The sequence below is a fragment of the Lates calcarifer genome, unplaced genomic scaffold, assembly GCF_001640805.2.
Source record: "Lates calcarifer isolate ASB-BC8 unplaced genomic scaffold, TLL_Latcal_v3 _unitig_4587_quiver_601, whole genome shotgun sequence".
In the NCBI taxonomy this organism is placed as follows: Eukaryota; Metazoa; Chordata; class Actinopteri; family Centropomidae; genus Lates; species Lates calcarifer.
The window spans coordinates 155,652-183,651 of NW_026116988.1; the positions used below are offsets into that span (position 1 = coordinate 155,652).

General features: G+C 39.9%; 1 protein-coding gene across 1 annotated transcript; it reads left to right on the forward strand.

Moving 5' to 3' along the window:
* The first annotated feature begins 5,873 nt into the window (after nt 1–5,873).
* On the forward strand, nt 5,874–27,701 carry LOC108900670 (desmoglein-3). The gene is made up of 14 exons (XM_051068458.1): nt 5,874–5,897; nt 6,238–6,366; nt 11,490–11,645; nt 12,186–12,327; nt 13,056–13,225; nt 13,351–13,485; nt 15,478–15,663; nt 16,086–16,567; nt 17,162–17,304; nt 18,455–18,676; nt 19,984–20,238; nt 20,961–21,076; nt 22,674–22,976; nt 26,820–27,701. Exons 1-14 carry the CDS (start codon nt 5,874–5,876, stop codon nt 27,699–27,701), a joined length of 3,345 nt encoding a protein of 1,114 aa, XP_050924415.1.
* Nucleotides 27,702–28,000: the final 299 nt, after the last annotated feature.

Sequence of the window (28,000 nt, forward strand, 5' to 3'; positions counted from 1 at the left end):
ACCCTCCCCCCCCCCCCCCCCCCCCCCGCCCCCCCCCCCCCCCCCCCCTCTGAGCACCAATTCTTGAGTTGTAGACCCCAGACAGCCTTCACCAGACATTGCCAGTTCACCCGCACTACATGTTTGGGTTTGCCAGGACTGTCTGGCAACCCTCCTTGCCATCTATCCAACTCACCACCCGGTAGTGATTTATTTGACAACTCTGCCCCTCTCTTCAACTGAGTGAACACCAGAACTGAAATCCTGGGTTGACTTACTGAGTTAATAACCACCATTGTATGACCACTTAGCTTGACTGTGGTTTTTAGGTTTAGTGAAGCTAGATAACAAAAATAAATTCTGGGTATGTTGAACTTGGTAATACAGGGCTCAGGTGTTTTCAGTTACTCTGGCAGATAGGGACTCTGCTCAAGCTTATGTTGGGTCAGGCTATGTTACATCAGGTTGTAAAAGTCCATTTGATGGAAATGTCCTGAATAGTAAAGTTAATTAAGTCAGAGTCAGGCAAATACCAGTCTAGAATGGTTTCTAAGAGAAGGTCTGATCAGGTGAATAGGTTGTGTAGGGATTGTGACAGTGTAGTAGAGTGTAGTTTCATAGCCGAAGGTTGTAAAGTTTTATGTCTGCAGCTATAGTCTCTCACCACCCCCTGAATGTGTTATCTTTTCACACACATCTCCTCGAATATGCTGTAGCATTCCCCTGTTTTGAATCATGCACCACCATTGTGCTCTTGGCACATTATGTCTGTAAGCACATCAGGAATTTATGTCAAATTAAGGCAGCCAAATCACCCGAGAAATTATCTCAGGTTACTTCTTATAAACAGCAAGTCTAGACCATATTCTTGACAAGTGACAATAGCTGTTATTTCACCCATAACTCTGTCCTTCTGTCGTGGTTTCTGTCTCTCCTTCTCCCTTTAGTTACTCCTCTTCCTTGTTTAGTGATAATGGAATGTGTAATAAATATTTGCTCTGCTGGAGGCGAGGTTCAGTAAATTTGAGACCCAACTCTGCACCATGGAAGCAGTAAGCACAGAGCAACCAAGCATAACCCCTGTTAGCCTTCCCCAAGCAGCTGGGAAACCAGACTGGTTGGGTGACTATTTGAATTGAGAGACATAGTCATAGTCTGGCATAGGTTCCTGGGGAGTTCAAGTGCTGTAAGATGAAGTGGAGGGCCATGTTGACTACGTTGTCTACAGACCTGCTGGCCACTGTTCACCATCAACCAGTTCATGCTTTGAACAAATTCTCCCCACTGAGCAGCACACAGAAAAAGTCACGGTCCATGATGTGCTCAGCAGCAAACAGCAGATGGACACAGACAGACAATAGCTAGTGAACATAGCAGAGCAAATGAATGATCAACTTTATACACTTTATTTAGGGTACACAAATTTGTGATGATAACTGTCAGTGAATTATGAAGTGAAAAAGTTAAATTTGACCTCTGTAAAGTGTATTGAGACCTTTGGTGGTGTGTTGTGTGATGGGGAAGCAGTGAGTGTGGTGGGAGGAGTGGCGAGGAGGGAGGAGAATGAGGGGAGTGACAGATAAGAGCAGGTAGCAGGGGTGAGGAGGCAGAGCAGCTGAAGAGAAGGAGGGAAGGATGATGTGAGAGAAACTGTCCATGTCATGAGGGCCCAGAGGAACACTGTTTACCCTGACCTCTACTTCTACCTGAGACATGGAGGTTTTGCCAGCCGTCATTTTACAGCTTCATCTGTCTGTTATGGTGAGTTCACACCTGTCATGAGTGGAGGAAGGCTTATACAATTAAATGAAAAGGCATATGAGATGAATGACCAGTTTGAATCAGTTTAATCAGATTAAAGGTTTGATTTAATTCAGTTTTTGTGTGTAAAACAACACACATTTTTCACACAGTTTTCACATGGGGCTGTGTGGCTCAGGAGGTAGAGCAGTCGCCCACCAATCAGGTGGTTCGATTCCCGGCTCCGACAGTATCTTGGCTGAACCCCAAATTGCCTCCGATGTGAGTGTGTTTAGAAATATATATACATATATGTATGTGTGTGAATGTGATCTGTAGTGTAAAGTGCTTTGAGTGGTCTACATGACTATATAAGTACAGTCCATTTACATGGAGCAGTAAAGAGTTAAATTCCCATTCAGACTAATATCAGCTCACAATATGTTCTGTACATTGTGTTCTCTCCAACCCTCGCTTCCCTCCCTTCTCTTTCTATTCACAAGCACATTTCATCAGGTGAGGTCAGGTTGAGGCCACCTTCAACAATCAGCACAATTTGCAATGCAATTCTAAAATAACACACTGTAAAACTGTGAGAAGTTGTCTTATATGAAAGATACAATTTATTCTATGAAAAGCTAATATGGAAAAGATCATTAAAATGTCTCTATGATTATGTCCACTGAAGGCCCTCTACATCACTTACAACATAACATGTAAAATCAGACACATTACTATTGTTTACAAGCTTAAAGGAAGTCAGTGATTCACTGCACAGATTTTTCATTTGAATGGTACGTTAGTATGATTCTCTAGAGGATCTCAGTGTATCATGTATTTAGTTTCTGACTGCATTCTGTCTGTCTGTTTAACTGACTGCCTGGGTCTGAATATGATTTATAGTAAAACCCCCACAAGGCTGCTGTCTCCCTAGGAAAGAGAAGCACCTGTGTTATTCTCTCTCAGTTCTGCTGGTCTGCTTCACTCTCATCCACTCATAGCTCACTGACTCATATATTGTATTCAAGGACTACTGACTCAGTATTATTCAAAAAACTAAATTTGATGTGATCGACTGACTCTGCTTTGATGCATGCTAGATTGTTTTCGCTGCTGAAGAGAAAGTTTTGATAATAACTGAGCAACTTGATGTTGATCAGTGAACTTGCAGATCTGATATGCTTGATATGCTGCATAATGTATTTGCATACAGAGCTGTGTGTGGCATGACTCTTATTTCAGAGAGAATGTTCTTCTCTTTATTAAATTATTTGTCATGTATTAATGGACTTATTACTATTGGTGCTCCAGGCCTGCAGGCATGTACATACAATTATCATGTCATGAGCTGTCGTGCATGTGATGAGCTGCCAAGCTGTTGTTAGGATAAATAAATGAAAAAGATAACAATAATGATAATAATGACTTATTGTTTTTGGATTATTGGTTTAAACAGACAATTTCACAGATAACAATTAGAGAAAGGTATTAACCAGTCATGCACCACAAGCTGCTGCTCCACCGTCTACCTACAATTCCTACAAGAAATTATTTGATAATGTAAATGTTATGTTGATCAGCAGATTACTTTATCTTAATTGAGAGGGCCCTGTCAATCCCATTCCCCAATGGAGTCTGTGATGTGTGTGATCAGTATGTGGTTGGTTTGGTGGCATTCAATAACAAGGCTAAATCAAGATTAAGACTGGTGACAAAGCAAGTGGGAGGTAGTCACATTGTATAAAAAGAGGAACGGCAGAACAGACGCCAACCGACAACAAGGCTGCTGTCTTACACATAACAGCTCTAATTCCTTGATGCCAGCATCCTGTATAAAATCACACACTGAGGCAGCATTAAGCTTTCATGTGGTTCCGTGTAAACAACCAACCTATTCATGGGAATTCTTCAATCAATCAGTCAAACCTTATTTGTGTTGCACCTTTCATACAGGTTAGTGCAGCTCAAAGTGCTTCACAGTCAACTGATAAGCTGATAATAAGAAAGAACAAATTCTAAAAGACAAATCAAATACAATGCCTAACATTAAAAACAGTAAAATAGATTTCTAAAACTATAAAAGCAATGATAATAAAGCAGAGTTTGTTAAAATTGTAGATAAAAATCCAGTAAATAAAATACAATAAAATGAAGAAGCATACATTTTTAAAAAATAACTGAAATGATAAAGATAAAATAAAATGAGTAAATCAAGTACAGTGAGTAATGTCTATGAATCATACTCAATCAAAAGCCAGGCTGAAGAGGTTTTAAGTTTATGTTCACAGATTTCAACACTTTCATCTCCTCTCAGGTCCTCAGGCAGTTCCAGCTGCTTGGAGCATGAAAGCTGCCTCACCAAACATTTTTGTCTAACTAACAGATTTATGTCTGAGGACAGTAAGGGAGCGTATTGGTTCATATATTTTTAAGCATGTGACCATGAAGTAAGAAGAAAAACGTTTAAAAACAGTTCCCATCAGCCCAGTGTAATTCCTCAGTCTATTTAAAAGAAGTCATTGGTTACTTTTACTAATGTTGTGTTAGTACTGTGACTGGCACGAAAACACCAATATTGAGCGAACTCTGTTCAAAAAGGGAACAGGACTTTTTTTTCTGTTGAGATAGGGATTACGTAAGGGGTCTTATTTTATACGGCTCAGAATAGCCATGGTGTGGTTGTGGGATTGCAGTAAAGTTTGTCCATTACTATGTTTGCTTATATATTTTTAATTCAGTGTTCTTTCATTATGGGATATAGGATTTTTCCTCGTTTGTTTATTTCATGGGGGAATTGATTGTTCTTCCACCTTGTTTTTAATGAGTTTTTTATAGTGTTCTAGTTTGGCAATGATGGAGGGCTTTGTTGGAGCAGTTACTGAGTCTGTGGATGCAATGGAAGGTTGTGCTATATACAGTATCAGAGGGAATTTTGTGCTAGGAGTGCATGAAAGTTTTAAGCTGAGCCACTGGGTCATCTGATGTGGTATTTTCCAGTATGCCAGAGAATATCAGGTTGTCACACCTATAATCATTTGAATGTCTAGCAAGATCAGGCGAGGCATAGACCTGTTAATGTGCAGAGAAAACAAAGAAGAAGATGTGGTATAACTGCTCTTCTTTAGTCACTTGAGTCGTGCTAAGATTAATTTAGATAAACTTTCATCTCTAGAATATCCGGCCATTGTACTGAAGTCTGAATCAGACATGATGGTCCATTACACTTACTACTTATGAATGAGTAATCCTCTTTAGGGGGATGAATATTCATATTAATAACAGTGCTAACTCAAAGGCTGTGGAATTTCTCAATATCTTAGATAGCCTATGATTAACAACATGTTACTAAAGCTACCCAACAACTAGGTAATACACTTGACCTGGTGCTACCTCTGATGTCTAGTAACAAAAGAGAATGGAGAAGTTGAAAACAGAACCACAACATAATGAAAATGTTCTCAACAACTTTCAAACTCTCTTGAATGCTGCATTTGACATGATTGACTAATCATCGTCCAGAAAACTTTTTCAGTGTGTTCTTACAGAGAGACAAAGAGGAACAAAGACAGTAATACTATTGGTTGGCCACAAAGCCAAAAGAGATGCTCTTTCTAAAAGGCTAGGACACTTAAATCATAGGAATGAAAATGAAGTAACAAGTCTGGATGTAATTTTAGACTCTAATTTAAGTTTCAATGGCACTCCCTAATGGCAGGGGACTCCCCCATGGAAAACTCGACAAAGAGCCCAAAGTGTTGACATGGCCTCCAAACCCCCAAGAGTTCAATCTGATCCAGCATCTGTGGAGCCTGTTTAGTATTGTGTAGGTCCCCTTCCTCCTGCCAAAACAGCTCCTTTCTCCATTTTTCTCTTTGTCTTCTATGTGTTTTATCTTTGTTAAAGCACTTTGAGCTGCATCCTATGTATAAAAAGCACTATACAAATGTAGAGGTAGAATTATCTAATCAGGCAGCTAAACACAGCAGGGTGTAGCCTAAAGTAGGAGAAATGGCGAGTAATATGAAACAATTAACAGAGCAACTGTTAACTTTGTTAACTAGTGTGAGAAACATTGTTTTATCTCCTGTCCAATCCATCTATGTTTAGATATTGCTACAATCTACAAGCACCACAGTTTACTTGTGCTTTCCATCATGTTCAAAATATCAGGACAACATGTAAGTTTGCCATGGTATTGATCACATTCCTGCTCCTCAGGGGAATAACCCTTTTAATGTAATGACCACATCACCTTCCCTCTTGCACCACCCAGAGGACACCAGCACCTCACCTACAGGTCTAATACACCGTAAGGGTGGTTCTGTTCATCGCAGCAAAGGAGCCTTCAGATTCAGCCACGAGCTATTAAACAGTCAGTGTAGACAGCTGAACTGATTCATCTTGAAAAGCACCACATGCCTGAAATGCATCATGCATATAAACATATGCGCAAGGTCTCTCAGAGTAACATTATTAGTGTTACAGTGAGAGAAGTTGAATGTGCTCCTCTCTCTGCAGCTATGGGAGTATTTGGGAAGCAGTGCAGCCGGTGTCCCACAGCTACAACGCTACAAGAGGGACTGGGTTATCCCAACAAGAACACTTAAAGAAAACTTTGACTACAGCACAGCTGGCTATGTCGCAAAGGTAAGAAATGTCCCACATCATGTCACCTCTGTGTTCTAACATGTTAACAAGAGGAAAGGCCTCATTACAATTTTTCTACCACTGTCAGGCAAAAAACAATTCTCAACATGGAGTGTCCCCTTCAGGCTAAATCCTATTTTTAAAAACCTTAAGATCCACATCACTCTTAGACCTTCCAACCTTTGTTGTACTGGGAAAAAGGTCAAATGTTCTGCTTGACTCTATCAGGTGTTGGTAAATTTCTTTTGTACAAATTCCTGTTTCTGGTGTAGGTATAACACAAATACAAACAACAAACAAGCAGATAAGAAGTTCTTTTTGCCTTGCCATTTACATTTAGGCAATGCCCATGATCACACACACAAAGCCTAGAGATATATGAAAGTTAGAAACAGCTCCACCATCTCAAAAAGAGACTGCCAGGAGAATTAAAAACAGCGATGCTGTTCATTAGTGCTCGAGTTCAGGCTTGACTTCTCCACCTTTTAAGTTCTCATCCTGCACTTAAGACAAGCTGCCCTCTAGCATGAGGCTGAGAAAACTAGTAAATCTAGAAATTATATACATGTTGGATAACTCTGCACCTGTGATTTATGTCTAATGCTGAGATTCAGGGCACAGCATGTCCTTCTTGTAGAGATCCTGTAGAAGATTTTAAAAAAACAAAAAAAAAAAAAAAAAACAATGTCATTTACTGTCTAAAGTTCTCATTGCTTTTTTCTTGTTAATTTTGTCAGAATTTCTATTGGTAAAGTTGTGTACTGAGAAATACTGATATCATAATGATACCTTTATTTCCTCTCATAGCCATTTCTTCTGCATTGTGAGTCATTGTTAAATCTTTGTATTTTCCCAGCTATTTATCTAAGGAGCTACAACAGTGACATTACAATTTTGACATTGCACTTAAAATTTGAAATTGAAAAACAAAGCCTGAACTGATGAAGGGGATTTTCTGTGTGGAGTTTGCATGTTCTCGGTGCCTGTGTGGGTTCTCTCTGGGTTCTCCAGCTTCCTCCCACAGTCCAAAGACATGCAGGTTAACTGGTGACTCTAAATTGCCCATAGGTGTGAATGTGAGCGTGATTGGTTGTTTGTCTCTATATGTTGGCCCTGCGATGGCCTGGCAATCCGTACAGGTTGTACCCCGCCTCTCGTCCAATGACAGCTGGGATAGGCTCCAGCCCCCCTGCGAAGGATAAACAGTAATGGATGAATAGATGGAATATTAATATCTATCCTGCCCCCAATGCATGTACTCAGGATACAGCTATGCAGATAGATAAACTCTCAACCAAAATGCCAAGTGTATGTCTTCTTTACTGATGTTTCCTTCAAATTATTGAAAAAAACCTACAACAAATTGAGTAAAAACTACAAAAATAATAAATAACATTGTTTAACTCACCATTATATTCAGCAGACATGCATGTATCATCCAAATATAAACCAACACAGAACTTAATGTACGACAGTGCCACCACTTGCCGTGAAGTATAACTGCCAGCACAGTTTTTCAGTTTCAACTTAAGGAGAGGGGCAGTTCTCTGTTGTTTTGTCCCCGTGCTTTTATTCTTTCTTTAACAACGTGCTCTTCAAGTTTTTCTTTTGTCTTCATGTGCAAGTCATTTCCTCTGCCCTACAAGCCAGGCAACAACAAATTAAGCCACAAGAACAAAATGGTCTGAATATACTTTTAGAATTTCTTTTTAATAATCCTATGTTTATCCTTGAAGGTTTTTGAAGATTTTTATGTTGTCAAGCCACTGCCAAGTTTATGCCAAAGTTATTCAGTTAAAGTTCAGTACAGCAATTAGTGAGCCATGATGATACCACTAGAGTCACTGATGATGACAAACAGCTTAGCCATTCCAGCTGAGCCATTCCACAGAAACACTGGCAACTTCAATTTAACCACAAAAATCCTGGCAGAAACACCCTGAAGCTCAGCAAGTTCTACCATTAGGGCCTGAGCACTGAGTAGTGTGAATGCATTATTAGAATTGTTATGTTTATTAGAGCCTGAACACCAAGGGTTTTGAAGGTGTGTGCCTGGGTGTACCCATTAAATAACAGCAGAAAAATACCACAGCATATATTTTCTCCATGACATGCCAGGGTATAGTGAAAATGATACTGATATCTAATGCCATAGTAGTAACATAATTGCACAGAGCCACTGACATGCATGCCAAACACATCCAGCTGAGCCACTCCTTCACAACCCTCACTTAAGACCACAAAAATCCTAACGCACAGTACATTTCACCTACATGTATTTGCAATGATACAACATAATTCTTTTCACTATTAATTGAATCAAATGATTATTTGTTATCTCCTGTATCATCACACATTTATTAATAGAGGTAGAAACAATTAAATCTTTTGTCTGCTTAATTAATGAGCTTTACTTTGTTAAAGACTTGTGAGTGATGTGCTTATATGATCCATGTTTGTATTCATCCTTGCCAGTAATAGTCCTATCACCGCCTTGTATACTGTCTTAATTGATTATGGTAAAAGACGAATGTGTGATTTGTGTGTGGGAAATTTATTTTCTAATATTAAATAATATAAAATATAACTAATATAAAATTCTGATTATAATAATAATTCCAGCTGAAATAAAGAAAGAAGTTACATCACCACACCTTCAAACATGACATTCCCCAGGGATAAAACTGTCACTCATCTGAATTTCTGGGCTTTTGTCAAAAGAGCATGCAACCATTCACCATGCATTTTATCTTTATCATTTTGAGCTTTCTTTCAACATGTGTCCTTTTTCCTTTGACTGTATAAAGGAACAAATTATTTCCTCTATCTTACAAGCCAAACAACAACAAATTAAGAACAAGTGTCTGAGTATTCTTTTCAGTCATCAGTTATTTCAGCAAAAGTTTAGTACAGTGGGGAGACCCTTATTTTGTCATCAACCTGCATAAAAACCATGCACACTGCTACACTGGGTGCCCACCAGTGGTCTTCAGTTAAACTGACAGTACATCAAGGCTATACATGCCATTACCTGCTACTGAAGCTGATGGTGAGATAAGGAAACTTAATTTGTAGATCTCATTCATAGACATCTCAGGATTCGGTAATCATACTATTCTCAGACTAAACCTATTTGCTTTCACCATATCACTCTGCTCATTTCACCTGCTGTTAGTTAATCATATTAGTGTTTTCAGATTTTCAGAACTATTTATGCATGTTTGCTACACTTAATTGTGAAGCTTTTGATTTTTCATTAAATGGCATGTTGAATTTGATGTCTCACCATAAAAGAGGAAATTGCTCTAACAATGTCCAGTCTGCCCAAAACATGTTTGAGTCCTAGTCAAGTTCACTTTTTGTGAATATTGACATATTGGTGTGTTCATGCCGGGACCCTTATCAACACTGTGAAATTCGGTGCTGATTGAACAAAGTATGGCTGAGTTACAGCAACTTAAATTGGAACTTCCTGTTTCATAGCAAATCATGGAAATTTGAGGTGCCGCCACGGCCACACACTTAGACATCAACAAAATCTTTTAATAAATTTTAATTGCAAAGGCCTTAAGAGTATCCTGACCAAGTTTGAGGGCGATATGATAAAATCTGTAGGAGGAGTTCGATCAAATACAACATCCCCAAATGCCAAAAAATGTCCAAAAATGAGCAAAATTTTCAAATTAAAATTAAAATGGCCGGCTCCTGTAGGCTTGAGGCCATAATGTCAAAAGATTTTTTGGTGCGTCTCGGCATGTTACATAATGCCTCTGAATTTCATTCACCTCGAACAAACTAAGCCCAATGGCAAGGGGGTTTTGAGTATGTCCAAGGGGGTGCTATAGAGCCATTTTACAGTGCCAATGAATGAGACCCCTGTCAGATGTCAGTTTTCGCCAGGTCTGATGTGTGTAGCGTCACAGGAATAATAACAATTCCTACGATTACAATAGGGCCTTTGCACGCTAGTGCTTGGGCCCTAATAAATTGGGGGTGTAAATTGTCATCCTGCTCTCTCTCCACTGTCCCATCCAAATAAGTGTGTCCTGTACCCCCCAAAAAATATTAAAAGAAGTGATACAAAATGAGCAATACAGTATTCAATCATCTCAAACCAGCAACCTGCCAGCACCCCCATGTGCAGGATGTGCACTATGGTGCAAATAGTGCCCAATCAAATCTAGTGAAAAATGTATCATTTAAACTAAGATGGTAGGGGAGACCTGCATGTTGTCACACTTTTCTTACTCTTTTATAAATCTTGGAATCAATGTAATATATTGTTAACAAGTGCATACCAAATGAAAGAGGAAAGTCTCAGGCACATATTTTGTATTCACTTCATTTTCATATCTTGTTTCAATACAGAATTATAATTATATGAATAGTGAGAGTGAACATGTGACACATTGCCCCATCAGTGTGTAAGTTGTCACACTTTGTGGGGTAAGATGACACACTGGATTTTACAACAAATTAAAGCAAGAAACAATTTATTGTTGTGTTTTTTTGTTTTTTAATTTTTACAGAAAACATTTGATTAATCACTGAACTTTAATAAATTTCTCAAGTTTGGTTAATCAGTCCCAACTACAACTGGAAATTCTTTTCAAACAAATAAAACATGTCAAACATGCACTGAATTCAAGTCTTTCTCAGTGGAATAGCTCTACTGAACAAAAACAAAGCTCAGGTACTCATTCTCATCTGATGAAAAGGTGTCTGGACTTTCTAGAGGAAGTAAAGAAAATGAACTTTCTTTACTGTTTTAGATGTGGTTCTCTGGGAAAAAATATTTTTACCTTGTGACTCCCTTTCAGTCTTAAGGGCCTCCTTCATCCTCTTTTACTTTGTTAGAAGTAATTACTACAGGATGTAGCCTAACAATGATAATTGAACCATATGTTACTGTAGTTATATAAACCTCATTAGCCTACAAGTGGGTCAGGAATTTCAGTGTTCAGAGGGTCATATAAATTTGACTAATATGATTTTGTTCTGATGCAGCCTATGTTATTATCATGTGATATGAACATCCAAGCTATGTGGCCTAGCTTACTCCAGATGCTCATGCAGGACAATATTTTTGAAATATTGATTATGCTAATTCTGATCATTCTCAGATCAGGTCAGACTGGGATGAAGAGCGAACCCTGTACTACACTCTGCTGGGCCACGGGGCCAGTAAAGAACCAGTCAACCTTTTTATTGTGGAGGAGAACACTGGACTGGTTCGAATCCGAGGAACACTGGACCGAGAGGAGAGAGAGACTTACATTGTGAGGCTACAATTCAGCACAGACCTTATTACACAAATACTCACTTATTAATCTATCTGCAATCAGCATTTCATATTGTTGAATTCAAATGAGGTTATTAAAACTGCACTGTAGTCCTATACTGTCTTTTTGATGACATTTTCCAATTCAGCACATGACAATAAGCTAGCATCAAATTAACATCAGAACAAGTTGTTCATGCCAGAATGGAGATGTTAACAAAGTCCTTCTCATGAGAAATCTTCTGTTCTATTTGACATTTCTTGTTTGTTTTACATGAGCAGAAGTTACTGATCTTTGACAGCTATAGACAGCAATACTGCATAAACACAATAACACATCAGTATACTGTATGACGAATACTTTGACTTTTGTTTGTTTTTGTAAATGCTGCTGCTAATTACCTTTCTTATACTTAAATAAAAAAAATACTGCAGGACTTTAATGTGTCATGGAGAATTCATTTACATTTATTACTGTTGTCACTTTTATTGAGGTATAAATCTGTATAAAATGTGTGTGTTTGCTTCTGTTCAACAGCTTACAGGAGTGGCCAGATTTAATAATGGTACTGTGGCTGAAGGCAAAATAGACCTGAGGTTTGATGTAGAGGATGAGAATGATAATCCACCTGTGTTTGTTCCAGTACCTCCAGCTACAATCAAAGAGTCCAGTCCAGCAGGTAAAATATGTTGTTTTCTTCCCCAACATTCAGAATACAATACGACTCTCTGCTCTTTTCTTTCACCATACAATAAATAAACCCCATGGTAGTGCTACAGAAAATAGAAACAAGTTGAACCAAATTAAACATGTTAATAAAACAATGAGTCAGTTTCCTCTTGCAGTACTTGACAGAGTTCCTGCTGCACTGAAAGTCAGAGACAACTGCTTAAGTTCAGTCCGGCTGCCTGAAGAACAAACTGATATTTGCTCAAGTTGCTAGTTTGGACACTCTATGAGCTTTCCTCTAACAGCATTCTCTGGACAGAAATGATACCTGGTGCCCAGCTTCTGTGCTAGTAAAGCTGCAAGAAGAGCAAAATCATGACTATGTTATTTGCATGTAATTGTGCTTTGTTCCACCAGTGTCCACAGCTGATGAAAAGAGCAAGTCTAAACAACAACAGTGTTTGTTTTCTAGAGGCTGAACACTTCTTCCACAGCTACTGTATATTATTTTGGTTGTAATTCATCAATATACAACTAAAACCAGTATATCATATGAAAGAATGGGTACCACACAGTTGAGATAAACACTGGCACTCCTGGAGTGTAACCTTTTTAATTTTTTAGTTTAATGTGAGACATGCAATGGAGCTACAATAGAGACATACAGCACTGTTATCTATTTGTGAAAAAACACAAGAAAAAGCTGCTGAATGTTGTCTTCCTCTGCTTTTTGTGCAGGGACTTTGGTTGGCATGTTAACAGCTACAGATGCAGACAAGGCCAACTGCTCCCATTCACAGATTGCCTACAGCATTAAGAAGCAGGAGCCCTCTGATGGCACAGATCTTTTCTACATAGACAGAAACACAGGATCCATCTACGTCAAAGAAAATACCTTAGACAGAGAGGTCAGATAGATATATGTGATGGAAACATAATTTAATCTACAATACATTTGTTTATGGTTAACAGGATTGCTGTGCCCATCTTTCATCCAGTGATAAACCTGTGTTGGTCTCTTTGTTATCCACAGACACAAAGCTCCTACATTTTAACAATTACAGGAAGTGATCTGAATGGAGCTCCTGGAGGCAACACAGGCACTGGGACCATTCATATCAAAGTAGTGGACATCAATGATAATGTGCCCACGCTGGAAAAAGACCAGGTACCGGTTGTGTATAAACATATATCTCTGCCTCTGGTACAATGCTTACAAAGTTTACAGACAATATGGCGTCTTTGTTGGGATTCAGTCTGTATGTATTGATGTATTGATCAAAACTTTTAAATCCAAGATATTTGAAGTTGTTGACCCAGTCAACTGTCTTGTTGTCAATAGAGTTCAGTTAAGTGTGGGGTGTGTTTGATGTGCTGATGATCAGTTCTTTTGTTCAGCTGGAGGTAGTTGTCAATGACTGTGAAATGTGAAATCAAGTGTTAATAAGCTGAGTTATTGTCAATGAGTAGTCCAAGTATGGCTGTGTATTTGAAGTGAAGGGCTGATTCAATCATTCATATAGATTATATAAAAGAAGAAACCAAGGACACCCAATGGATGGGGAGGGGAAATGTTGAGATGGTGATCATCAGATGTCATTAAATTGTGTTGAAAGCTCAGGTGATCCACAAAAAGGATTGAAGCAAATTCCCTAGGCCCAGTATTTCCAAAAAATCTAATCCAGATCAGAATCATCCAGATTGGATTAAATCTCAGAATAGGGTGGATGTAGAGATGCATCAGATATATGGCACATATCTAATCATTCTTTTATTCAATGCTTGCATATTCAAGTAACACAAACCATGCCAAAACAATATCCACTCTAAATTGAACAATTAGTAACCAATATCTTCAATTAGAACATCACACATTAATCTGCTCGTCAGCTAGAGAGGTCTGTTTCTCTGCCCTCTCTGTTTCTTTCCTCACCAGATTTAGTGATCTTGACTCTTGGGGTATTTTTGTGGACATTGTCTCTTAAGGGGTGGTTGCACCAAATTGTTCCCAACTCCTTAGCCCCACACAGCCCAGACTCACCACCTTATGGGACTGATTGAATGCCATGTAGAGCCTGGGATCTTTTTCCACCCATGATGTCAAGAATGACATCAGTGAACCAGCAAATTATACAATTTTGGCCTTTGTATTGTGTGATAGATCATGAGTAATGTGAAATATGCAAACTGATTTCAACTCCCTAACATTCACATGTCTGTGTTAATTAAATGTTGTATTACTTGGAAGTCTACCCAAAGCTTGCAAATCTAGATTGTGTGGGCCTGATCTTATGCTATCTGGATCAGAGTGATCCTGTCTCAAAATTGTTTGAAAAACCAGGACAAAACCAAAAAGATCAATTTGATTTGATTTGGTAGAGAAAAAATGAATCACAAACTCTGGATAATTCTGATGTGGAGTAAAAGGTTAGAAGTACTGGGCCCATGTGATTCCAGATGCTGGAGGAGGGAGTGGAGGAGACTAACTGTTCTGTTGACATAAGGGACTAGTGGACTGTTAACTGCTATTTTCCCCATGAGAAAAGCATTACTAGATCCATTAATTCACTTAGCAACACGTGATATTTATTCTTTTCAATTAACTAAGCAGTACATGACGAGTTTATTAGCTAACGCTACGTAAGCAACTGGGATATTTAGCATAAACCACCAGCTAGAATAAATAGTACTGCGTAGGTAATTTAAGATTAGATGTACACACATCAATGTTCCTGGTCAGAGTTGGAGTGTTGTCTGGTCAGGTCGAGTCAAAAATAAAAACAACAGCTGGCTGGTCTCCCACCTTGATGCTGGAAAAAACAGACACGTTGGACCTCTGGCAATAGGTCTGGCTATCTAGAGAAATCAACTGCAGAGTTGTTGGCAGAGTATGTCATTTAACTCTCTGTCACTCTGACACTGTCTGAGGAATAACTATCTTGTAGCTGAATTAAACTTTAACAAGAGCTGAAATGACTGTATATTTTTACTTTCAACTCACTTTTGATTTTGCTGTGCAGCTGCTGGCTATAGCTTAATATCTGACAGACAATAGAGTTATATCAATCTTATTTCCCAAAATGTGAAACAGTGTCTCTAAGTTGTTCAAAGTAATACTAGCAGTGAAATTGTTTTTCTTGTATTTTCTGTGCTGGTGTAGTATTCAGGCAGCATTGTGGAGAACTCCGCCCATGTGGAGGTCATGAGGTTTAAAGTGCTGGATGCTGATGAAGAGAAAACTGACAACTGGCTGGCTGTTTTTGACATCGTCACTGGAAATGAAGAGGGGACATTCAGCATCAAGACTGATCCCAACACCAATGAAGGTGTTCTGATGCTTGAAAAGGTAGATCTGTTTGTATTGCTGAAACGTGTAACCACAGAACAAATGGAATGCTGTCAAAGTATTGGTTTGTAAGGTATGAGGGGGAGGAACCCAATCCCTCTCTCCAGTCATTTAAACCAGCCCCTCTTCTATCTAAGAGAATTTATTATTTGTCATTTATACAAAGGACTGGCATTGAAATAATAGGATTTAAATACAATTTATATTCAAGTAGTGGCTGTTGGCATATTTTTCACTACAATCATAGTCAAATCTAACATAAAGTATTTTTTTAAATCCCTTTCAATGCCTCATGACTAAAAGGCACGGCAAGTTGTCAGATGATGATAGCAGTATGTGGTTTTTCAGACCTTGTGCAGCACATGTTAAACAGTAACCTGTGAGAGTGAACTGGTGTGCCTCCATTCTGTTTTTCCTTCCAGCCTGTTGATTTTGAGGCAAATCCTGATATCAGTCTTGGAGTGGCAGTATCCAATGTTGCACCATCTGTTGGGGGTGGAGGCAGTGATGGTGGGAATCAAGGAGAGGGAGATGGAGAAGGACAGGGGGTGGGAGCAGGAGAGGGAGGTGGGGATGGAGAAGGAGGGGGGGAGGGAGCAGGAGGTGGGGATGGAGGGACTGCAGCTGACTTGAGTGCTGGAGCCGGTGGAGCTGGAGCTGCTGGAGCTGCTGGAGCTGGACCTGGTGGCTCAGCTAAAAAACCTTCCACAAAAAAGAGGCCAAGAAAGGGCAAACTTTACCCTGTGAGCATTGCAGTTTTGAATGAGCCCGAGGGGGTCACCTTCCAACCCTCAGTGAAGCCTGTCTCTGTTTCTGAGAACCCAGAGGAAAATCCATTAATGGAAGTCATTGCTGTCTATGCAGCCACTGACACCGACACTGGAGAGCCTGCAGAAAATGTTCGGTGAGATGAACTCATACCTAACTTTTAGTGTAAAAAGCTCCATATATGCCTGTTCCTAAAAAAGCAATTTTAGGAAATTACTGAGATACTTAAAATAGGTCACAGCCATGTCAGCAGCTCTGTAAGGATGCCAGATTTATCATAAGTGAAACCAAACTGTTAGATACAAAAACCAAAGTATCAGACTAACTGTGAATTTTCATCTAGAGTCATCTACAAATAAAGAATTCAAAGAACACTAATGTCTGTAACAAATTACATGGTAATACATCGAGCAATTATACTGACATTTCATTAGATATGTTCCCTCAAGATTCATCCTGTCCAAATTTAAGGCCAATCTACCCAATAGCTGTTAAAATATTTCAATTTGGACAAAAGTGGTGGACTGATTGGCCAACTGACAGACATTGTCATCCCATTCCTGTGTGGTTAAAAATGAAACTACTCTACATTGTATATTGGTATGAGGTGTTTTTTCTGAGAGATCCCACACTGATGAATGATATTTTGACCAGTGGATAAATTAAAATATATGACTGCTTTGATTGCTGTAATCTAAAAAGTAAATGTTGCTGCATGCTATCTCCACAGATATGCTAAAGGATATGATCCTGACAACTGGCTGTTGATTGACTCAGAGACAGCAGAGATTAGACTTCAAAAGGCCCCAGACAGAGAGTCCCCATTCTTAGTGAATGGAACTTACTACGCTAAAATACTGGGCTTGACTCAGGGTAAGCTCTGTTTGTGGATAATAGGTATAGCCTTACATGTAGAAAGCTGGTCTCCAGAGGGTTTGGGGTTTCTGAGCCTTCCTTTGAACTGTTCTCTTGTACTTCCATGGCCAGAAGTTCAGACTTTAGGCCACTGCTTGAGGATCTTAAAGTCCCATTAAACAATATTTTTTATCAATACTGAGTGCATTTATGTGAACACTAGTATACTAGCCATGACCAGATTTTTGGACTATCTTGGTTGTGTTGCACATGTTAACACCTTATCCTGGTTTTCAGAACCCTGGGTATGCTACCTTGAGTATTCAAACCATGATACTGTGGTTGTAAACACTTGATCCAGGTCTCTGAACATTCTCGGTTGGTACGGAAAATAGTGGCTCAGATGGTGAAAAATCAGGACATGCACACAGATGATCAGAAACTCAGTTACTGATTTGATCATGTCTACAGGGATATGAATAGCTAGGTGTTTCATATTCTATGTAAGCATCACATTTTGAATAAGATCAAAACCAGGGTTAGGCAGGGTTAGCATACTAGTGCACAAGTAAACACAATCACTGAATTACATGGATTCCAGTGGTGTGGGGTTACTAAAGTCACCAAGATTTGCTGTTTGGTCTCTGTTGTGGATTGTATATTAATTTCAGGCTGTTAATTTGAGAATTAATTACTTGATATGTCGTCTGGTTTTCAAGACACAAAAGCATGGATGTTAACAGACATTTAAAAAAATATATAATGAATAACCTAAATAATCATAAAATAAAATAATCCAAGTGACACAAGGCGATCAATGTAATTAAATCAACAAGAACACAGAGGAAAGGGCTCTCTACATTAAACTACTGAGTAAAATAAATGAACACTGCCAAACAACGCAATAATACGTCCAAGTACTGAGTCTAACTTTCAAGAAAAATGAATATAAATACAATCAAAATACAAAATACAGTACAATACAATCAAAAACAAGAAGACATACTGTATGTTTGAGGTAAACAGGCAAAGAGGCCTTGAAGTCAAGACAAATCCCAATTTTGTTATAAATAAGTGCAAAACAGATAAAGTGTGTTGAGTGTGTCTCAGTGAGTCTGATGATCTGAAGGGAACAAAGAGCAACCAGTGAATGTTTTCTGATTTCCAGACATGCCTCCCAAGATGGTCACAGGAACAGTTGCGTTGCAGGTAGGAGATGTAAATGATAACTGCCCCACACTGACTAACGCCGTGAAGTACATCTGCTCAGACACAGAAGTAGTTGATGTCACAGCGGTGGATGAAGATGGAGAACCAAATTCAGCCCCTTTCAGCTTCAGCCTTGTGGCAGAGAAGAGCCAGGGGGAGTGGAGGGTTGAACCTTTAAATGGTATGGACACCTTTATTTTAGTCATTATTGCCAGTTTGTGTGCTATTGTTTTCATTTAGGAAGCAGTGATGATTGTTGTGATGACAAGTCTCCAGCTGCTCCTACAACTCCACTCAACACCTGCTGCTATAATTAGAAATGACTTATACTGCTATTAGTTGTAGTGCTACGTTAGTAGTTAATACTTTAATTAATAACTACTATCATTATTAGTACTGTATTATTGGCATCACCTTACATCTTATATGGAACCCTGCCCACTATGTTCTTCTCCTACTATTCTCTACCCCCCCCCAGTGATTAAAACCATCAGAAAATTATTGGTACCTATCGACCGAGCATCAGTGATATTGATTGATATTGATATTGACTCCACCTTCAAAATAGTTTTATTTTTATAATTTGATTATTTATTCATTCATTCATATAACTTTTGTGTTTTGTGATCTGTAATTTAATTATACACACTTAGTTGAATTGAATTTTGAGTCTTGGAGTTTCCAAATAACAAGGTGGAGAGAGGACATAGGTGAAGTTTAAAGCCATTTTCACATAAGAACCATGCACAATGTAAAGAGAATCCAGTCAGAACATTATCAGGAGTTGCCCTTTCACACATGCAGAACACAACCAGACATTGTCTATATGAGACATGTTCTGACCAATTGGAAATCCTCTGTTTGGTTTACAGACTTTATGCTGGGCAGTTGGCAGGGTGAGGTATGTTTAATGCCCAGTCTGAGTGATTCAGACATTTGCATTCACACATACAGCTTCTCCAGGTAATGTCTTGAAAGGCTCAGGGTTGCAGTGATTGTGTGAATGATTCCACAAAGCCAAGTCTTTCTAGGATGGCACACAGGAATTTCAGGCAGATGTTTTCTCAGATTTTTTGAAAGGATATGTTCAGCGTTGCTGGATGAGTGTCTGCCTTTGATGAAGCTCATCTGATCAGGTTGAATTCTAAATGGAGTGGCTGCATTGACAGTTAGGGACAGTCACTAGGTGGTGATGTAGGTCCATGTTGGGTTATAAGAGAGGTGAGATGATTGCTGAGTTCAGGTGTGTGGGGAGTCTAAATGTTTCTATGTTAATAATCTGTTGAAGACAATAGACAGAATGCTGACCTCTAATGTTTGTAGAGGTCAGCAGGGAAGTCAGTGCATCCCAGTGCTTTTGTTTGGCATACAGTTGGAGGCACTGCTCATCTGGCCAGATGAAACTATTGTTAATGACACTTAAAGAGTGTGATGTTCTTTTATCTTCACTGAGACTGTAAGACTGCTCTCTTTCTTGCTTGCTCTTAGATACCAGTGCCTCCCTCAGGGCTTTGAGACCGTTGTGGCCTGGACACTGCCAGGTTGCCTTCATCATCCAGGACCAGCAGGGCCTCGCCTGCCCAGACCCTCAGTACCTGGATTTACATGTGTGCTCCTGTGAGGAAGGAGAGACCTGCAAAGCAGCAGGTGCAGGTGGTCGAGGAGCCTTTCACAAGGAATCCTTGTCTTCATTTGGGTGGCTGGGAGTGGGGACACTGATCCTGGGACTTCTGATACTGCTCAGTGAGTATGAGCTGTACAATAAAATACACCTAAGGAACAAATGATAGTTATGATGCACTTTGTGGATTTGGATTACTCCTGCAGTAGTGAACAATTATAGTTAGTTAGTTAGATACAATACAGGACTCAAAAAAGGACAAACAGCGGGGACACACTATGAACAACTAATGTCATTTAATACTATCAACTTAAGTAGAATGAGATCAAATGGACTGTTTACTATCATAATTGCAATTGGCAAGAAACACTTGTACATATTTTTGGTGATTTTTGTCCATAAGACCCCCTGATTATCAGGAAGCTTATGGCAATATTTTTAATGGCCTGTTCACCTTATGAATGAGTGATATCTGTCTATCCAGATAGTTTTGGTTTTATTCATCACATTTGAAAGTCTGTGACTTCTGCTGCTACCCCAGCACAACAGAGGCAAATAGAACTTTGTGTGTTGATATTTTAAAATCTCACTGTGGCGTCTAGAGGAAGAGTTCCTCTGGTCATGAATTATTAATTGGGACATTATTTCTGGAATGAGAGACTTTGGAGGTGGATATCTCAAAATCTCAGCCAATACAAATAAAACTATTCCCACCTCTAGATACCAATTGTAGTGTGAGAAAATATTTTTTGGACAAATTGATTGTAATTGTATTATTATTATTATTATTATTATTATTATTATTGTCACAAGTTTTGCCTTCTACTATGGTTGTATTTTTCAGGTCTCCTCATGTTGACCTGCTCATGTGGAGAAGTGTCAGGGATCTTTTCTGAGCTTCCTTTTGATACCAGAGAATCCTTGATTGTCTATCATACAGAGGGCAGAGGAGAGGACAAGGTAAAACATATGTATACATATATGATATATTTTACATCACAAAAAGATCATTTAAAGTTTCGTCTCTGCTCTGCTCTCTCCTCCACTCATATCATCCTTCACCCCATAATGGCCCCATACAATAGCTATTGCTATGCTGAGCATGTTGTTACAGGTATGGTAACAGTGAGCAGATTATTCAGCATGTCCTCCTGTATCTCCTGTATGTCCTCCTGTAAATTGTCCAAATTCACCCAACCCACCTTCAAAATACAATTCCAGGTGCATTTAGATAAGGCCTGATTGTCTCAACAGACATGATGCAGTCATTGCACTGGTTGATGTACAGTCATGTGAGAGAAAGAAAGAAAGTATACCCCCTTAGAATTCTATGGTTTTACGTATCAGGACATCATAAAAAAAATCATCTGGTCCTTAGCAGGTCTCAAAATGAGGTAAATACAACCTCAGATGAACATCAACACATAATATATTACACTGTGTCATTATGTATTTAACAAAAACTAGGCCAAAATGCAGAAGCAGTGTGTGAAAAATTTACTACACCCTTACTGCTTCCATAGGAATTAAGAGGGTCAGTAGCAACCAGATGTTGCCAATCAAATGCCCTTGATTAACTGATCATCAGCAAGTGTGAGCACCTCTAATAAAAACAGAAGTTCCAATCTATTTTAAGTCATTCTACAGCAATAAAGATTATTCACAAGTGGAAAACATTCAAGACAGTTGCCAGTCTTTCCAGCAAATTCACCCCAAGGTCAAACCGTGCAAAAACCCAAGAGCTACATCTCAGACTCTACAGGCCTCAGTTAGCATGTTAAATGTTAAAGTTCATGACAGCACAATTAGAAAAAGACTGAACAAGTATGGCTTGTTTGGAAGGGTTGCCAAGAGAAAGCATCTTCTCTCTCAAAAGAACATTGCAGCATTAGCTAGGTTTGCAAAGTTACATCCGAACAAACCACAAGACTTCTGGAACAATGTCCTTTGAACAGACAAGACCAAAGTGGAGATGTTTGGCCATAATGCACAGCGCCATGTTTGGCAAAAACCAAACACAGCATATCAGCACAAACACCTCATACCAGCTGTCAAGCACAGTGGTGGAGGGCTGATGATTTAGAGCTTGTTTTGCAGCCACAGGACCTGGACTCCTTGCAGTCATTGAGTTGACCATGAACTCCTCTCTATACCAAAGTATTTAGCGTGAGGCCATCCGTCTGACAGCTAAAGCTTGGCCGAAATTGGTTCATGCAATAGGCCAATGATCCCAAGCATACCGACAAATCTACAACAGAATGCTTGAAGAAGAAAATAATCAAGGTGTTTCAATGGCCTAGTCAAAGTCCACACCTCCACCAGATTGAAATGCTGTGGTGGGATTCTGGCGGGATGATGTGAAGATGCAATTTCCTTGGAATTTCTATTTTGAGGAATTTTATCAGAATCTAATTCCATATTAGCATGAAGTTTATGTTAGTTTCACTCAACAAAAGATTATTTCTGCCCCCACAAACACTCTGCCAAACTATGAAGGCATCTTTTCAGTAGAAACAACCTAAAATGTCTGTTCAATTTCTGCCCTTGTTTGCTTCAGGATGTCCCTCAGCCCACCTCTCCAGTCCAGATGACACCTGCTGCTACCATACCTGCTATACAGGCCAGCAACACAGTATCCAAAACCAGGGCAAACACAACAACTTCTTTCATGACTCTTAACACTGCCAACAACACTTACAAGTCCAGGCCTGAGGCTGCGGTCAAGATCCAGGAGAGTTGCTTTGAAGGCTCCATGGAGAGCCAAAGGGAAAGGTACTCAGTGGATCAACACCTGTTACAGTATCAAAGCATGGATGGCATTTCTCTCCCAGATGTGTTTCTGCATCAGTACTACTCACAGGTGAGGAACCATCAGGCTGATGCTAGTTTATTACAACTATTTTAATAGGTTTGATTATTGTTGGTAGCATTGTACATGTGGGAAGATGGTGATGTCACAACATAGAAGTCAAGGTTGGAAACAAACAGTCTCTCCACATGATCTAAACCAGGAGGTTAAAATGAATGTTGCTAATGATCATTACACAAGCTAACTGTGTGCACAAAACTACAGTAAGTGCAGTAAGTCAAAGTAAAGTAAATGTAAAGGCTACTTTTCATTTCACAGGTGAAGAAGGCGATATGAAAGTACATATATTTTAAATGTGGTTACATCGCTTCTACAAGTGGATAGACTGATGTTTACTGCTTTGATATTACATAAAATAATAGGATTTCATTTACATTAAATCTACCTTTGGGCATCAGATAGCCATCAGTCTAATTAAGTATACTAACTATCAATTTAGTATCTTGTTTGATAATCAATAACTACCACCAAAATTACCAGTAGTTAGTAAAAGTAAAAGTTGGTAAAATTTGTGAGTTCGGCAGTGTAGAGGAATATTATTGGCAATATTCACACTATGTACAGGTGTGTGTGTGTGTGTGTGTGTGTGTGTGTGTTTGGGGGAAATTAGATAATGGTAAGATGGCTGATTTAAGATTTAACCAAGATAGCGAAATCAAAAGATGGCCTCTAGGACCGACTGCATGTCATGTGCTGGAAGTTAACAAAGGAGCTTTTCTAGTCATCTATTCATATTGACCACTCAAAGAGCTTCACACTACACATTCACCCATTCACGCATACATTCATACAGCACTTGTTCTATACATTTTAGTGCTCTTTAATACAGATACACACATTGACACACTGACACACACAGTATCTTGCCCAAGGATACTTCGGTACGAAGACTGGAGAAACCAGGGATGGAACCACTGACCTTCAAATTGGTTGGTAACCAATATACCTCCTGAGCCACAGCCGAGTGTTCCTTTGTTTAAAGCCAAATCAGAAGGTGACAGGTAAATGGGGAGTTTAGCAAGTAGCATGAAAGACAGGAAGATGTACCTTCACTACTGAAGTTTAGTCCAGTGCAGGCCTGTGCTTCAGGAAAGCCTCAGAGCAGCAGCTCCTGTTGATTAGCTGGGCAGAAAGAGAGAGCTCCTCTCTCCTGAGGAGTTGACTGAGAAGAGAGGGTGTGACACCAAGGATCCTGGGCTATGCAGTAACCAATTATAGCTGTAATTGTAGATTTTACACCAAGAGTGTGTGAAGCATGCTTGGAGACTGACTTCAGCGATTCTCCTTTGTCTGTGGAACGAAGGGAGCTGTATGGTCTCGATCTCCATTTTGAATGGGCTGAGGCCCAACAGTAGTGTCCTAAAGAATGAGATCACAGATACAAGTGGCCAAAAGGAGTTTCTTTAGTAGGGTGTCTGGGCTTAGCCTTAAAGATAGGGTGAGAAGTTCAGACATCTGGAGGGAGCTCAGAATTGAACCAGTGCTCCTTCATGTGAAAAAATGCCATCAGGAGGAAATCCCAGGGTAGACCCAGAACTCGCTGGAGGGGCTACATATTCCATCTGGCCTGAAAATTCCCCAGGAGGAGCTATAGGCTTGAGCTGTTGCTGAGGAGATGGACATCTGGAATACCTTGCTCAGCCTGCTGCCACTACTACCCAACCTTGAATAAGGATAATAAGATGCATGCACTGATGGACATTAAAATCTACAACTCAGACAGGTTACAAAGCTTCACGAGTTAGTATGATTCAGCTTAAGTGAAGTACAGTGAGCTTGTTTCCCTCAATAAATCATACTTCAGTGGATACATTTATGTAGGCTATACAACCATCACATACAAAAGTCTCAATTTACTCAGAATGGTACAGAAACAAACAAACAACAAAAAAACAACATCACCAGTAGCAGCTGTTCTGTGGAGGGAAACACCTTGTTGATGAGAGAAGTCAGAGGAAAATGACCAGACTGGTTTGAGATCAAAGGCTTTAGTAACTCAGATAGCCACTCTTTACAACTATGGTGAGCAGAAAAGTCTCAGAATAAACACCTCCAACCTTGAGGAGGACTGGCTCCTGTCAGCCAGGAACAGAAATCTGATGCTGCAGTGGACAAAGGCTCACCAAATTCGAACACACAGACACATGGCCTGGTTCTGATGGATCTGGATTTTTGCTGAGGTGGCAACAACAGGCTGTGTCTAAGTGAGAAAGTTTTATTCATTGGATTTTACATCATCATGTTGATTCAGTATTCTGTATTATTGTTGACCATGTTCATCCTTTTATGGCCACACTTTCCCATTTTCTAATGGTTACGTCCAGCAGGTTAATGCTCCATGTCACAAAGCAAACTTTGTTTCATGACATGACGTAGTTAGTGACTTCACCGCATCACCAGTGGTCTCAAATATAACCATTGCATAAGGGGCCTGAATGAGGCATATGCAACTTTCCATGCAACATTTGGGATCTATAAAAACATACTTGACGGGAGAATGTGCTCACCTGTATGGAACACACACAGCACAGAGCGCAGGAGTCAAGTCAAGTCAATTTTAGTTCTACAGCTCCAATTCACAACTGAAGTAATCTTGAGGCACTGTACATATAGAGCAGGTCTAGACCATACTAAAATTTACAAAGAGAGACCCAACAGATCCATGAGCAAACACTAGGCGACTGTGGCAAGGAAAAACTTCTTTTTAAGAGGCAGAAACCTCGAGCAGAACCAGACTCAGGGTACACAGTCTGTCATAACATAAGTAGTAGTAATAATAATAATAATAGTAATAATTAAAGCTGCGAGCAGCATTGAATGGACACTCGCACCCCTCGCCAGTCAGCAGGAGACTCTACAGCTCCAGAGGCAGACACCTGCAGTAAGCGACAGTAAAAGAAAGAGAGACAGAAGCACAACCTGGGCACTAATGTGCTTGAGGGGGAAAAAAAACAAACAGAGTTAGAGTAATGCAGTGATTTTAATACAATTTACAGTAATCTCCTTATTGTGACCTTATGGTATCTTTTATCATTTAGGAGTAAAAAGGACCCTTTAAGTTCGACAAATAGCGATTTGATTTATATCAAGATATATATTGATATCGACCGATATGAAAAATCATATCATAAGATTTTTTCCTATATTGCCCAGCCCTTTCCATCAATTATAGATTCACCTTATCATAAGCATTTAAACCAGCAGTGTTATTTATACTCGTGCCTGTACTGAGCCATAAATAAACTGTGTTCACCTATCAAACTTTAATTTTCAATGCCACTGATTGATCTGATAATTTTGGCACGGTCTGAAGAGATCAGTCTGACTGCTGTAAACATATAAATCGGGCATAAATTCTGCATCATGGATGCACTGGTTCTGCTAAAAGATTAGAGTGAGTGGAAGAATTAGGAGGGAACACAAATTCAGGGACCGCAAAGATTCCTTGGCCTTGTATGATGACTCGCTAGTAGATTCCCTTGAGGTGTGCAATGCGTCAGGAGCGGAAGAGCCGCAGAGGAGACAGGTTGACAACTAGCCAGGTTACATGCCAGCATTACAAGTCTGTAAAATCATAGATGGACAGACGCTGACCTCAGACATCGGTGAGGGCGGGGGGGTGGCGTATCATATAGTTATACACGGATGCCGGAGGATTATTATTTCACTTGCAAGTAAGTAACATCATCAGTAATGTAATGTCATCAAAATTCATCCAGGTAATTTGTGTTATTGTTCAGACTGTTCAAGTTATGCTGGATTTCATCATTACTGACAAGAGACAAGAGTTACATGCCTCTAATTTTCTTTGTGTTAATGTTGCTTTATGTGCAGAGTGCAAGTCGTGCAGGAGAGAAGCAGTCAGCACAGGATGGTCTGTTGGTTTATGACTACGAGGGACAAGGTTCCTCTGCTAGCTCAGTGGGCTGCTGCAGTCTCCTGGAGTCTAATGATGACCTGCAGTTCCTCGATGACCTTGCACCAAAGTTCAAGATTCTGGCTGACATCTGTTCTCCTCCTAGACGTCCAACACCTCTGACACCTAAAAAGATTGTCATCCCTCAGGTGGATAACATTGACTACATTGTTGGGCCTTCATTGGAGACTAAACCATCTAGCATCCATGGCAGGAGCCCAGAGTGTAGCCAAAGTGTCAGCCAGTCATCCACCAGCCTCACAGGCCTGAACGAAACATTCACCAGCAGCATGCATAGGCAAACACCCACCAGCCTCAGTGGCTTTGATGGAGCAACTTTCAATAACATGCATGGCCAGTCTTCACACATCACCACCAACATCACACAGTCACCCCCTGTTAGTCCCGTTAGTACAGCCATGCTACCCTCTCCTGGCCTGACACTTCTACTACAACAGCAGCCTGTCTACTACACCACCACCCCTGTGCTGCAGCCAATGCATTATGTAGTCCAACCACAGCTTCAGAGTACTGTGCTGCTGGCTGAGGCTCCTGTCACTAACCGGCAGGGCATGATTTTGCAAAACGGGAGTTCAGAACACAGTGAGCACATGCTGCAGGGGGCAGACACTCATGGGACTTTAACCCTCAGTCGAACAAGAGGAGACAGACAGCAGTGTAATACAGAGACTCTGATGGGTGGACACATCAGCAGCAGAGGCCAAAGAGGGCCACATAGTGTTCAGAGCAGACAGGAGAAGTATCAGGTCGACAGCATCACCTTTCATGTGTTAGAATAGCATCATAGCACATACCAGCCACATTTGTGTCTGTAGGGACATCACAGCCATAATCACTCTGCCACCAGACCCTGATGGCCCCCAGTGGATGAATCCTACTGACACCTGTGATCCTCTGACTTTTTTGTGGATATAATGCTAGTTCATTACAGTAACAGAGTGGTGCAAAAGCTGAAAATCCTCAAACACACTGGACTAGTGGACTAGCTTACTGTCATGCTCATTTGAGCTGAGAGAGGTAGAACAGGAAAGAGCAGATAGAGTAGATGGCAGTACTGGGCTACTGTAGTTGTCATGAA